Source organism: Tinamus guttatus, unplaced genomic scaffold (genome assembly GCF_059628265.1).
Source record: "Tinamus guttatus ecotype Peru unplaced genomic scaffold, ASM5962826v1 Tinamus_guttatus_pri_ptg000131l, whole genome shotgun sequence".
Taxonomy (NCBI): Eukaryota; Metazoa; Chordata; class Aves; order Tinamiformes; family Tinamidae; genus Tinamus; species Tinamus guttatus.
In genome coordinates, this window is record NW_028288665.1 from 1,981,255 (window position 1) to 1,996,475 (window position 15,221).

A 15,221-nucleotide genomic window follows, 5' to 3' on the forward strand; every position below is an offset into this window, starting at 1 on the left:
ACACTGTGGGGCTCGAGTACCCTTAACTCTCATTAACTTCAATGGGAGCTGAGAGTGCTTAGCAGTTCAGGTGAGCAGCCCCTCAACGTGGCTCTGCACAATACAGAATTAGATGAGCATTCAAGCCTGAATTGAGAGCAATTTCTCCTTTCTAGTATGTGTGTTTCTAATTGCGGGATTAGCACAATTGGCTGATAATCATAGTAATACACGTGATTTTTTTGGTACTGAAGTGCTCTTGCTCAAAGTTATTAAAGCTCACTCTACATCGCCTACAGTTTTACAACACACCGTAATGGAATAATATAATGAGTACAATGTGAGTACAGTACAAAAGCAGGTGTAAAATTAAAAATATATCTAAGGATATTGCTGTTCTTGACTATGAGCAATACGAAGTATGAATTACCTCTCTAAGCTGGGTACAGGAGTTACTCTGTGAACAATGCAGCCCAGTTCACACACGGTTTAGCTGCTGTTTTTTTTTCAAGACTTTCTTCCCACCCTTCCAGCTATTTTATAAGCACTTATCTTTATTATTTCCATAAAGGCAATTAGGATTTTAAGTTACATCTTCTAGCTTTCTACTGAAAGTTGGTTGTTAAAATTGTTTTATAAACTTAGTGTAATAATGTGATGTAGGGGCACAGGAAAAAAAAAACTTATTGAAAAATTATAGCACAAACCCTGGGTCAGTTTGAAGTTTTCAGGAATGCACAGCCCTATATATGATGTGAGAGTACCGACTCTTGAAGTAGTTTAACACACAGAGATTTCTTAGCAACTTTAAATTTCACTGTGCATAAACACGTTCTTATTAGCATTTTTCTGGTATCGTTCCATGTCTTGTATGCCCATAGTGCTGAGCTGATGAAATAAGGGCACGCTCACTGTACATGCAAACTTCTACTTCCCTTTTTTCTTTTTGTCTTTCTGAACAGGGCAAAAACATATTTGACGAAAAAAATAGGTTTGTCTAGCTGTAAATAGAGAGTTCCTGAAATGAAGTTTCATCAGAGGCTGCTGATAATCAGTAATGCCAAACCCTCATTACCACAGCAGCATTTTTACCAACTGTATGGCAGATCTTGCAATTAAGAACACACACAGAGTTATTCCTTTCTTGCTCAACAATATTTTAATTTCAAAAAGTGGCTTTATAGTTCAAGATTACAAATAAAAAATACTTCATCTTGATCCTTTTGCCATTTTCTCTCAGGGAAATTTTCAAGTTTTAGTTACAAAGTGGAAAAAAAAATTGGGCTGATGGATGCTCACTATGACAAAAGTTGAACCATTCCCTCTCCACTTCATCATCATTGGACGTTTTGAAATGGAAGGTTTTGCTCCAAGTGAGCTGGAAGAGCAGTTCTCTCCTGGTAGGTGAGATCATGTGGGCATACACCATCACCAAATCCTTTCAATTTGAAAGCAACTGAAACAGCACTAAAATGAATGAGTCAAGCGCCTCTCCAACTACTAGGCTGCATCAAGAAGGCACAACATAAGCAATGGTAAAGTCAGTAAACAAAATTTTACTGTAATATTCCATAACACAGATACTGTATTTCTCTTTTAAGTGTAAAGCTACCGTCTTACACAAGAAAGATGGACAGACCCTTTTCCAAGACTAATATGGATACAATAAATATGGAGTTTTACATACTAGATCTGTACACAGAAACTTTGTCCCACAGCCATAAAAATTTACATTTAACAGTGCAACATATAATTTAATCCTTTATTTATCTGACATAAGATGTTTACTTACTAGACACAAGCAACTACCTGGTTTTAATATACATATTTTATATATATATATTTTATATATATATATTCAACAATCTGTACAGGTTTCTAAACATAAAACTCCAAAAAGGCACAATCGTCTATACAACATGTACAAAAATGGCTGGAGCTGACAAGAAACAACGATTATTGGTCAAGAGTTCATGATTGCACAAAGATTAGTAATGGGTTTGTGTCAGAAAAAATGTGCTTTAAGGAAAGGAAGGTTTACCAAGAAACCTGTGTTGTAAAAAAATAAACACCATGAAAAACAAAAACTAGGTTGCTATTACAAGTCTATCCTCATCGTCACTGCTGCCATCACTAAACTGCACTGTGTTTTGCCTTCGGGGCAATCCTGTTGGCCTGTGTACCTGTCTATCTGGAGAGACAGTTCGATGGACGGGGGACTTGGTTAGAGCGTCAGAATTCACCTTTGAGCGGGGCTCTGCTGCGGAAGCCCTTTTAACCTGAACAGAAGAGACATCACACTTTGGCTTCATGTGATTTGCAAGGTTGGTCTTTTCCGCGTCTGCTTTCCCTGGACCATGAGGTCTTTCATAGTCCTTCGGAGGGGCAGGCTCTGAAAGGCTTTTTACACTGTACCGCTGGACACTGGGTGCCACCTGAGGAGAAGCAGCCCTGGCGACCTGACTGGCGTCGGCTGCAGGAAAGTTCACGGCAGGCAGCTCCTGTTGGACGTCACAGGCTTTGCTACTTGAAGCTGGTGTTTCAGAAGCTCCTTGTCCATCAACGCTGACCGGGCTGACGGAAGGGATTAATGTAGGCAACGCTATGTTCAGTATTTGCAAACCTGGAATGTGCGTCTGAGGGCTGGGATTGCTCTGTGGAGAAGCATTGGCAGTCAAAACTTGCAGCCCCACATTTAGAGTATTTAGAGTAATTCCTGAAGGGCGTATCTGTGGGGCTATGTTTGTGTTTGTCAGGCCTAAGATATTGACTGTCTCCATGCCTAACGGTGGAAGAGGCTGCAAGCTTGGTGCGCTGAGACTCTGGATGCCTGGCACGTTTATCTGACCTATGGGAATACACGGCACAACGCTGTTCACTTCGGCAACGCCTATGGGATTCGCCGTGCCGGAGACCACGCAGCCCGTGTCGCCGAGCGCGCTTGTAGTCCTGTGAATGACACTAACGGCAGGAATAGTGAGCTGCACCGGCCCCGCCTGGATGGGCACAAACGTGGAGTAGGTGGCCAGGCCAGCAGGGACCACCTGAATGCCCCCTACGGGCACCATGCCGCACGGCGCGCGGGGCGGCTGCTGCTGCTGCGAGTGCAGGGGGAGGTGGCTGAAGAGGTGGGTCTGCGGCGCGCGCCGCTCCGCCGCGGGCCCGGGGCACCCGGGCGGCCGCTCCGCGGGGCCTTCGGCGTAGGCCGGCGGGCCGGTCGTCCGCGCGCTCTGCTCCGGCGGCGCCGACGGGGAGCTGGCAGCGGGCGTGCTCTGGCAGGGAACAACAGAGAGGTATGAACACGATGGCGACCGCTGCCGCCGCGCTCAATGGAAGCACAAGGTAGCCTGGAACGCTTCCCAACCTCCCACCCTGCCTTTACAAAACAACAAACTTGTTCACAGTGTATGCTGCCCAGCTCCAACAATGAACTGATTTCCTTCCTTTCTTTTTCCAACTCCTTCCTCACACACTAACTGAATTTTCCTCTCAATTATCTTAGTTGCTTTCCCTTGAACACTAGGACTCCAAAACATTGCTGAATACTCTCCATACACGCTGCTTAAGGAGGAAAAAGGTTTTGGAGAATTGCGCCCTGTGGAAGTCATCACAGACAAGAAAGTTAAAACAAGCTGGCGCTTTTGATATACGAGGATCCTTGCCTGGAGGCATCAGTTCGGCTGCAGGAGCAGCACTGTGGAAGGCAGAGGGAACATCACAACACATTTGTCCATTTATGACTCTAATCTGGACACAGGAGGAGAAGAGATGAAGAAGGATGACAACTGCAGAGCCCTCAGAAGCTGAAGTGATGGATATTGGAGTGAGATGTGGGACCTGCATTTTACTCTCACCTCAGTTTGCCTTGACGTGGTGTACAAACCTAAACTAATAACTTCATTAATTTGCCCCCTTTCCTTCTCATATAGTCTGGTAATGGCCTAGGCCGCTGCAGCTCCTCGGCTAACACCATCTACAACACCTTACTTGCAGCTATCTCTTAGGCCTCTCTGTTTTCACACGTTACAGACAAATGACTGTGAGGAGTGTGAACTCTTTAGTTTTAGGCATATTCATAACACATAAAAAGTGGTGTGACCTTACTTATACAGACATAGGCTGTAATTCTATGGCTTTGACTAAACTCTTGAGAAATCTCTAGATCAGGCACAAAAATTAAGTACTAATAAAAGCACTTCTGAAAAGCACTACTGGGAAATAAATTGGCAAAAAGGGAAAATAATTTAAGGATTATTCAGTATCATCCCGTCTAAATGGGAAGCTAGGTGACAGGAGGAAGTCAAAGGCTTTTTCAGAGTTAGATACTGCCTGATCTCTTGCAAGACCTCCCACAGAGCTGGGATGGATGCTCCTCAAGGAACACACAGCTCCACTTAAATGTCTACCCCTTGTTTCGGTGGCTGGAAGTTGGATCCACAAACATTCCCCATGGAAACATATTGCAGACCTCAGGCCCACAACTGAGTTTTTTTGAGGGGGAAAATGAGGTCTCATAAGTAACTATAGCCTTGTATTACCTATATGCCTTTTTTTACATTAATACGGAGAATTATTAGAGCTATATTAATAGTGATAGTTTAACGTTATTGAGTGCATGAATATTTTCCCTAGCCTTTCTTTCGTGGCTCTATTTTAAGATAAGTAAATTCAGCCTTTTATTTTGTATCTATTGGCAAACAAACGAAGGACAAAACCTAAATATTATGATCCTACCATTTGTGACAGGTGTCTACAGTGGTTTGAGACTGCTGCATTTTTTTAACCTGTCACACAGCAAAATTGCTTGAACTTGTTCGCCACATGGACTCAGACACTTTATAAGTAGGCATTGACATTTGCCAAACAATGAAATACGACAATATTTTTCCTATTTCTTCTTGAAAGTAGGCAATTGAAGTAGGTACTTCAACTACCTTAAAACTTCAAAAATAAACACAATAGTACAGATTTCAAAGAAAAAAAAAACAAGCAATAAGTACTTAAACTATAATGAAATTCTAACTTACTGTTTATGCTTTTGAAAATTTCCTGCTGCTTATTTTTCTGTAACTGAACTCATGCAACATTTAAAAAATATTGCATTCATCACTGAGAAGGCAATAATCATGTCTTTACTTAAACTATTTAACATTTTGCATCACATTTTTCTAAGGATTACTCTGGAAAGTTCCAATGTGTTCATGGTTTGCAGTAAGAATTCAAAATCTTTATGAGGTACCATTGGGGTCAATGAGGTATGAGAGTTACACAGTACCCACTAAAGTTCAGCAAAATATAGCCAAATTGTGAAACACTGAGCACCTGCCAGGTCCCCTCTGTGATCTCCTCAGCAGAGTTTTACAGATACTAGTTACAAAAATGACTGAATATTCCTGCAGCCTTACATACAGAGTGACCTAACCTTTCCACAAGCTCTGAAGAGCCATATGTCTAGAACGAGCGTAGGCAAAACTGATCCTTCTCCTATTAAAATATTATTTCAGTTTGGAGAAAAACTGCGAGCACTGAGGTCTCAGTTCTGTGCTTCTCTCCCTGTTATTGTGCAAGGGAAATTTCCCAGTTTCCTTGAACATATGGTGCTCTTTCTAATTCCACTACTAAGCATATTTGGAGGAGAGATAAGCAATTGCACAATTTTTTTTACAGTGATAAGGCAAGAACCTTTGGGACTAGATTAATTTCCCAAGGTAGTTACCAATGATTCTATCTCTGTATTTCAGAGCAAAAAGACTTCTATGACTTTCTACTGAAAACTTCAAAACCACCAACATATGTTCATTCTAAAAATGTTACATTCCTTTTTTTGTAATGCAGTCTACCCACTCCAAATTTTAACGGAGATGACCATATTACATTAATCATTTCAAGGGAAAGGTAATCAAAATCAAATTCAAAAATCAAAATCACGTAATATTAAAAGCAGTATTCGTGGTGTTGCTGTTTCTGCATTCCCGCATGTTTGTGCCTCAGTAACGTCTATGTGCTTTAAAGATGCCTTAGCCAACAACCTCAAAATTAATGGCAAGCAATTCGATCTTCCAAAAGTTTCCAAAGTAATCTCTAAATGAAGATTTAAATTTCCCCCTCTCTCCACCAGAATCCTACCTTTGTAAGAGCCGCAGCTGATATCAACGAATGCCCCAAGGCTGCGTCTGGGTCTGGGTAATCCACCGACATTTGCCGCCCTGGAGATGTAGGAGCAGCCTCCGGAAGGGCAGCGCTAGCGCTCCTGGGACCCGCTCCCCGCTCCGGCGCTTTACCGTCCTGTGCCTCCTGAGGGCCGAATTCCACCGGGGACCCGGAGCTCCTGCTGCCGGACTGCACCGTGCTGAGGACGGTCATCTTGGTCAGCAGCGCTTTGGGCAGCCCGTCCATGGAGTCCGTGTGAACGCCGGCAAAGCAGTCGGGAAGCCGGGTGTCTTCGTCAACGCTCGTGGCGTCCTGCAGGCCGTGTCGCGACGGGTGATGCTGGGGGCTGGCCGTGACCGAGGGCGTTGTGGATAGCACCGACTCGGCTTGGCTGTCGTCGTCGTCGTCCTCGTTGTCGTTCTCATCCTCCTCTGGACCGTCGGACTCCTCCGCGTCGAATCCTGACCGTTCATAGCTGAACCTTTGCTTCTCGCCTGCAAAAGTGAGAACGAGAAGTTACGCCGATGAAGGGCTCGCACTGACTGGGAAAAATGTGGGAGGGAATAATTAGAAACACTGGGAAGACATGTTGCATGTGCACTGTCCAGTCACTTCCCACTGCATCAAAGACAGATCTTCCTTTTATAAAATACATGCAAATGTTTTTATATTTTTATTATATTTCTCCTATATAATTAATAACGCAGTTATATAACCTTCATTTTCCGCTCCTTCTGGAACGGCCTGTTTTCTTCTAAGCCGTCTATAACCATTTACTCAAAGTCGCCCTCCATCCCTTTGCCTGGGGAGAAGTGAACAGATTCCTGGTTCATTAAGCTCCTCGTGACGCCACACACAAGCGGCTGCCCACCCTAGCAGTGGGATATTCTCTAGCCGGTTCTGACTCATAGGTGGGTGTCCTTGTAGCTAACGTGAATCACTGCTGCAAAGGGTTTTGAAAGATAGAAACAAAAAGCCTGGAGGCTGTTAGTCAGAAATCTGCCTCGTTAACAGGCAAGAGAGACCAAAATTAGACCTTACTAGAATTTTTCACTTTGCTAGTGTTTTGAAGAGATTACTAAAGAGTTACCCAAGACGTTTGAGGAGGCGATGAGGCCCTAATCCTATAAAACTTGTCTGTGCATGAAACTTTGCTCATAAAGAGAAGCCCTACTGAATTCAAGTCTTAAAATCAAACTGGTGCAGATGCTTCCTGCTGTCTGGTGGTAAATTCATCGACAAAATAGTTCTACTGCAGCTTTTTTACCTTTTATACCTCAACTTGGAAAGAAAGAATCGTCTTTAGTAAAGAGACAAAATCCCATCTGCTGTATCTGATTCTAAGCCAGACTGTCTGGGATCTTATTTTATAAAAGTCAAAATGCTTTGGATGCACTCATATTTTATATTAGATTAAAGGTCTGTCTGCTGGGCTCTCCAAAGAAAATATCAGCACAAAAATCATTTGCAAATCTGCAAAACCAATGACAGCTGGTTGGTTAAAATTTCAGAGATCCTGTTTTAGAGAGATTTACAGAGTAATTGACCATCAAAATGAGTAAGTCTTAAAAAAAATTCAGACCTTTACAAGTCAAAGAATACACTACATGTACTTCTAATTCTTATAGCTGCTCTGTTACCAAGTACAATATATACACCTTCAATTCCAGATAAATTAATGGGTCTAACAGAGCCACATCTCAATCATTTGCTCACTGTCACAGCCTTTTTGATTTCAAATGAGCAGTGCAATGAGGAAGAGGGCTAAGAGATTCTTAAAAAAATCCCAAATTCTAATGACTTAGTCTCTCTTTGCCTGTACAGTAATTTGTATGTTAACTAAATATGGAAACTATAGATTTTCTACATTTACTATAAGAAACATGACTGAAATGTTATTAAAAATACTCTAAATTCTCCAAGTCGTTGGAATGGTGCTAACAAAAATATACATTTTTAACTTTGAATACCCTTCATTTATAATTTTCAAAGAAGAAAATATATTTTCTTGGAAAAACAAATCCAGACAGTCTACTCCTAAAACATGGTAAGTAGGACTGTTAAATGTACTATTACCACAAGCACATAGAATTATTCAACATTATTTTCTCCATACTTCTGTCATTTTTCCTGTTCACACAAAACAACACTATATTTACCATTAATGTGTAATGCAAACAAATCTAAAAAATTTAATCTTTACATATACTTGAGTCCTGAACTGAAATAATTTCCTTTAGCGCTTCTGCAGTAGATCTCGACACGCTTTTCCAAGCATTATATCCAAAGGGTGACTTACATCTTTTTCTGCAACTTTTTAGATGATGCATGGGGCATTGGAAAGTTCTGGGTCTCAGCCTGGACTCTCTGCATTTTCATCTCTTTGTGGGGATACCTTTCCCTTTTACCAACATCAAATAATTATCCTCTGGAAAACATCGCTACTATTTTTTCTCTCTCTATCTCTGCATACACAAATCACATTTTCTGTGAAAGCTGATGTCAGTCATGAATGATTATCTCTACTGGCAAGAAAACCTATCTGAGGCAATTAGACTAGCCTGTCACACCTTTAAAGCAAGGAAAATATATGAACAAACATGCCCTGATTCATAACAAGTACGTAGCTTTTCCAAATGAACATTTTAAAATTACAGGATTTACCAAAAAATCCTGCTTATGTAGTAACGTCTTGCATATGTCTCAACCTCCTAGAATAAAAACATGGAAAGGGAAAAGGGAACCATGTGTGGGATACAGATTCCTTAAATGTGGGACTCTGAGGGATATCATTTCCCTCTATTGTTTCCCTGTTTCCCTCCACCCTTTATGAGTTTGCCAGCTCCTGCTTCAGCGTGGTTACCTGCAGCCGGAGCCTGCAACGTAGGCGAGGCGAGAGCAGCGAGTGTGGCTCCCACACTCCCACGCTGCCTTCAAATATCGCAGGAAGAAATTCCCAACTCGCTCCCTGCGGCAACGCAGAAGGCAACACTCCCATCTTTCACACCTGTGAGCATGCCTGATGAAATGAGAGGTCCCCAAACTGCTGTAGGGAGCAGGGGAGCACTTTAAGCATGACTGTGAATTCGTGAAGCTGTGAGAGCTCCTGCTTTTTCCTTTTTAAGCGGAGAACCACCAGGCAGGTGACAGGCCGTCTCCTCACCAAGGGACCAAACTGCTCCTTGCGGCAGGAGGCCTTTCGGCCCTCTTTCCCAAGCTTGGACCTGTTAACCAAGGATTACTGACCCAGTTCCAACTTGGTAACTCTACTCAGCCTGCTGAAGTTCGCTGTATGTTTTAGCTGGGGAGGGAGGGGAAAAAACAACAAAAAAACCCACCCACACAATTCTTTGCTTCATATCTTGAACTATGTGCAATTATAGCCATCTGCTTAGAGATGTGACATATATAACCGGCACTGACTCAGTTGCCAAAGGGAACAAGAAAATAACTTCTGTGTTTACCTTGGTATGAGGCTATAAAGCAGCATGGGATATTTTAGAATGAAAAATATAGCATAAATTTAAAGCCCACCAGCATACAAGGAAATAGTTTTGGGTGTGAAAAGTTCCCACGTTGAAAACAATAACATTTAAAAAACAAATTTTACACATAATAAAGATGGCTCTTTTCCTATGCATGGATACGGCAAGGCAGCTGCTAGGAGTGCAAGCACCTGACAGTGCCCATGGAGCACATCCCTAGCGTGCTCTGCAAGAACAGGGAATGGCACCTATTCTCCGCCTGCTGATGCAATCTTTTCTTTTAAACTCTTTGAAAGACCATTCTTCTTGGACCTCACACTTAAGGTTGGAATTTCTCGCTACATGCCTGAACATTTCAAAAATTAATCGCAGATGGAAAATGGAAATGCTGATACCACTTTCGATTAGACTTTAGATTTTGACTAGCACTCCAATTATAATTATATTTAATAAAATTTAGTTTTCGATCTTTTGTATTAGAGTAAGTGCCTAAAAATCAAAGGCCAGAGTCTTCTTACTCTTTCATTTTTTATGTCCCTGATCCTTACTTTGTCCATCTGGTCAGTATTTGGTTTGTGGTGCTGATGAGTCTGTCAGCTAGGGCTTTATTACATTGACATTTACCCCGAAGCAGGAAAGAAAAAAGCTTAAAGTGTGTTAGCAAAGTAGCATTAGTTTGAATTATCAGCATCCTAATGTGTCCATCACTAAGATGTCTTGGGCTGATGAATCCATGCACTCTTTACCAGTCTGATGCTCTAAATTAGAAGTTGAGATAGCTCTCTCTACATACCTTAAAGTTTTTTATTTCAAATGTTTTTCCTACAGGAATCCTGACTGTACATGACTTACATGTACATGCTCACCAATTATCATTGCAATATAAAGTCATTCAAAACCTAAACTTACAGCTTTTATTTTAACTATGCTGTTATCACCAATTAGCCCATTAGATGACCAGACTTTTCAGGCCCTGATGCTACAGGCTTAGCAATTTCTGCACTGAATCTAGCAACAAAGTTCAGTGGCTTCTAACTTAATCATATGTGGGTAGATTTTCACAGGAAGAGCAGAAGGTTAATTTTAATTCATTCAATTGCAGGAAGGCAGCTGAAAAATCTAAGTCCATACAACTCAAAATGTAAGACCAGACTGCTGAAGCTTTCCAAGTTCCTAAGCAGATGGAAACAGGATTGTGTTAAGTAGCCACAGGCATCTCTATTAGCTCTGTTTATATAGATTAAAACCCCATCTTATTAACTATGTGTTGGTCTGTTAACTGTCTATATCCAGCCTTGACTTTGTACTAAATTTACTGGCATTTAGCACTTGAATTTTAATTCAAAGCAATGTTGATCAACTCGAACTGTGACTGTATCTTCAGTTACTTATTAATATAATATATGGAATAAAGCATTTAATAATAAATCAATATATATGCTTAATCAAACTCAAGAACAATACACACCATGGAAATAAAGACAGAAATACTTCTCCAGTATGTCTCCATCATAGCATTAACTTGAAAGCAAGGTCTCTGTACCATCCCTACCCTGGCCACTTCTCTAAACTGATACCCGCTTAGCCTTGTTCTTTGCATATTTAAGTAGTCGTTTAACGGACAGTGTCAGGACCATTCCAACAAGTATTCGAAGGCAAAATAAAAGAAAGCACTGCAAAACAAAGCTAATAACTGTATCTGAACTTGCCCTATGTGTCTGCCTGTCTTTTTAAGGACATTCACAAGCTTTTTTTTGACTAATTTCTATCTTGCTTCAGCTACTGTCCATCGCTCCCCATGACCAAACAGGGACTCACAGTGACATCTACTGGGTTAACTTCAGACCAGTAATGCCCTGAGCTTCTCAAAGATGAGGGAAAAAAACCTGGGGTTTTGAATTTCGAAAAATTCGGAATTTTGAATTTGCTTTTGAATAGGCACATAGTTGAAATACGGAAACTAACAGAGTAAAAGTGACAATAAAAATCTATGTTTCCTTAAAGAGAGTTAGTCACATCTAAGCCGCCTTGGGTAACCTGCATGTTGTAAATCAACCCTAACATTAGCTATTCTATTCCCACGCTGTAGGTGTACGGCTCCCGCAGTCTTAATGCACAACTAGCTGAAGATTAGACAGAGATACTAAAAACTATTTTAAAAATATTTCCTGTAAGTTATGCAGAGCCAGCTTTACATTCTCCGTGCAGAATTACGGTATTATTGCAATGATTTTCACTTCTTAAATGCAGGTGCACTGAAAACTCAGACATGATTAAGCTAATGAAGACCTATAGAAACTAATTTAAGACCTACTATGATAAATAATATATAGCTAATTATCTTAGAACCTTTACATCTTTGGAAAGGTTTCTTTAATACTGCAGAAAATGAAAGTTACATGCATACTATATGTATTTATGAATCTTGCAATTAGGTCTTTTAACAGGTAAAGTGTTGACTATTTTGGAATAAAATATCTCCATAGAGACCATTCAATGAATTCTCCCCATCTGCAAAATTCATTATTAAAAACTATCTTGTGCAAATTTCCTTGGGCATACCATAAAATTTGTATGTTAGCTTGCATATTAAATATTAGAAGTTTAGGTTCAGAACTGTTTTAACATAAAAAACAAAAAAGTCTTAGTAAAACTGCATAGCAAAGTCTTGGACCAACATGGCAATAGCAGATACCCTCAGTTGCAGCCTGTCACTCTGAACAGTTCACCTTGTCTGACAATTCAGTTCAGATATTAACATTCCTTACATTGTAACCCTGCATTTTGGTGACAAGAACATTCCACAGAGCAGAAGATGAAAGATAAATGGATGAGGAAGTGGTTTTGAATACAAAAAGCAAGGTCAGAAAGTATTTACTGATACCCAAATAGAGGCAAGTCCGCACACAAAGGAAACTATGTTAAAAGCCCTGATCACATATATTCTCAGACAGCTGGGGAACATCTCTTTTCTCTTCAGACACTAGTGCAACAAAATTTTAGCCTCTCAAATTACCAAAAACAGGCTCTGTGTGTGCATGTGTGGGCTGCTTCGGATTGAATATGATTTTTCATTCCATATTCAATATTCATGTATTAATCTGCACTAATACCCAGGTCAAAGATAACTTCTCAGTCTAAAAAATGAATCTGTTCAAATCAGTGTATTTTAAGCGTATGCTTAAAAAAAAATCCATAAAAGCAGACCTAAAATTCCTTCATAATTACGAGGTTGGTGCCTTTCTTAAATTTTTGGCTAGTTCTCTGAAAGGGCTTCTCTACCTCAAAGTCTTACCGGAGATAAATAACTTAGTTATCTTAGTTATTGAAAGCAAAGGTGCAGACATTTTTATTGTCATAAGAATAATCGATATTACAGAAGTCAGGACAAGAAATTAGTCTGAGACACACAGACATTCTGAGGGTTAGGAAGCAGGCCAATCTTTCACGGCCTAAGGGAAAAAAAGGCATTTTTTTCTGAGGTCATAATTATTTCTTATCAGATTTTCTGCACCTTCCTCTAAATCATCTCATATTGGCTTCCATTTGAAGAAAGATATTGGACTACACGGACCACTGGTTCTATGAGAGAGATCATTTTTAACAACCACTCAACTCCCGAGGTGAAAAATACTCACATTTAAAGGTGGCATGTGTTGAAGCACCAAAAGGACACGACAAGCCCCAAAACTCACAGGAGGGAGAAGGGGGAGAAAGGGCAAAGCTATAAAGCAGCAAGTACAGCTTGAGACCCTCAGCCTGTCACACTGGCTTTTGTGCATGATGGTCACGTTCAACCAAAGCCAAAAAAATACTAAGCACGGGACTTCAGAGAGTGCAGCAGAATCATCTACATTTATCCAAAGTGCATAGGCACATTTTTTTTCCTGCTTCTTTGCTTTAAAATGGGTCAACAAGCAAGCTTCTGAATATCACGAGCCACAAATTCCAGCGTGGCTAGGTGAGCTGCGAGCCGAAAACGTGTTTTCCAAGTGCACAGTTACTCCCTGGATTTACATGGACAACTGTACGTGCACTGGGGAGGCTAGACTGGTTTGACTGCAGCAGCTGGGTGTTTATGGCGAGCTTAATCACCCTGCTTCTTCAATGGGAATTTTGTGCTGAGGTCTGTGCTGCCACAGCTGCTTTGTTCTCAGTACCTGAGCCAGACCGTTTACAGAAGCTAGGAAGTTTATCACCGAGTTGCTTTTTTTTCTTATTTCTTTTTTTTTGTGTGTGTGTATTTTGGTTCATAGCGAAAAATGTGTTCTCTGATTTATTTTGAAAAAATGCATTGGTGTCTTAGAATTAAATTTCTGGGGAAATGTTATGGATTTAGACAGCAAAAATCTATTGAAGGTTTGTCAATGTTTTTTCCTTTTTTAATTTTTTTTTTTATCTGCAACATCATTTAATTACTGAAACGAAGAATACATTTCAGGGAACGTATAAAATATATATATTTATCGTACAGTTGCACACACACACATGTACACCCTATAAGTAAGAAGAGAGTCTCTGTCTCTCAGTATAACAGCCTTGGAGCCAAAGGAAAATAATCTTTCAACAACTATTTGAAATGCCTTACTTGCACAAGATGTTACAGGTAATTATTTTAACACTGGAAACATTATCATTATACTATAAGTACAAACGCAATGTTTGAGGTATATAATTGGGAATATCAGCTTAACAATCAATAAAATGTATTCAATCTTAGTAAATGGAAATATCTGGTCATCTGTAGCCCATGAAACTAAATAAAATGTGCAAAGCTACAGAACAGTGCTCAAGCAAGTTATCGCAACTCTTCTGTCATATGGAAGTTGAAAATGTTAATGAAAACTGTTCTCAAGTGAAAAAAAAAAGGACAATCATTTGCACTGCTGCTTATCTTTTGTGCTGTTTGGTACATCTTTGGCTAAGGGGGTTGTTTTTAGCTTTCCTAAATCTAACAGTGAATAACAAGGAATATATCTAACAGCTAAAAAAGGGGAAAGTTGAGTTTCCTTGTACCTAGAGCACTACTGAATCATGCTCGCTGAGTCACACTCCCAGCGTTATTTAGAGCTATATTCAGGCTGATTTGCTTATTCTGCTAGAGATTGTCATACGGGAGCAGGTGCATTCATCTTCCTTGTCTTTTATTGCTTAGATATAAAGCTCCTCACTGCTTTCATTTCTCAAATCATCATCCCAAAGCAAATAAACGCAATGAGAAAAACACAAGACAAAGCAACAGGACTCATCTCCCTGCTGAGAGATGGGAGAAAGGAGGAAATTTTACCACTACACTGAGAATGTCAAGATCCAAACCGAAGTGCTACCACAGAACCCTTCTTTTCACAGTGAACAAAACTCACACAGGCCCAATTTGTCAGTCTTCGACTGTCCTCAATCTCATCTCTTCTTCAACAGAACAGTCTTGGTATGCAGGAAATGAAGGAGTCCATGTTTTTTTGCAAATAAATTCATTTTGATAAAATGCTCATCAATAACGGAAAAGTAAAAGAGGTCAAGATGAAAAATTTTCATACTTTCTAAACTATCTGTTGATAAATGCTCAGTCATTGCGAATGTGTCAAATTTGACACAAGACTCACCTCC

General features: G+C 40.3%; 1 protein-coding gene across 1 annotated transcript in view; it reads right to left on the minus strand.

The window, feature by feature from the left end:
• Positions 1 to 1,515: 1,515 nt before the first annotated feature.
• The window catches only part of HIVEP1 (HIVEP zinc finger 1), a 108,803-nt gene continuing 95,097 nt past the window's right edge, over positions 1,516 to 15,221 (minus strand). The window contains exons 8-9 of the mRNA XM_088521748.1: positions 6,106 to 6,623; positions 1,516 to 3,251 (exon numbers count right to left, since the gene is read on the minus strand). Coding sequence (XP_088377874.1) covers positions 2,067 to 3,251; positions 6,106 to 6,623 — 1,703 coding nt within the window. The 3' untranslated portion in view covers positions 1,516 to 2,066. The remainder of the gene's footprint in view (positions 3,252 to 6,105; positions 6,624 to 15,221) is intronic.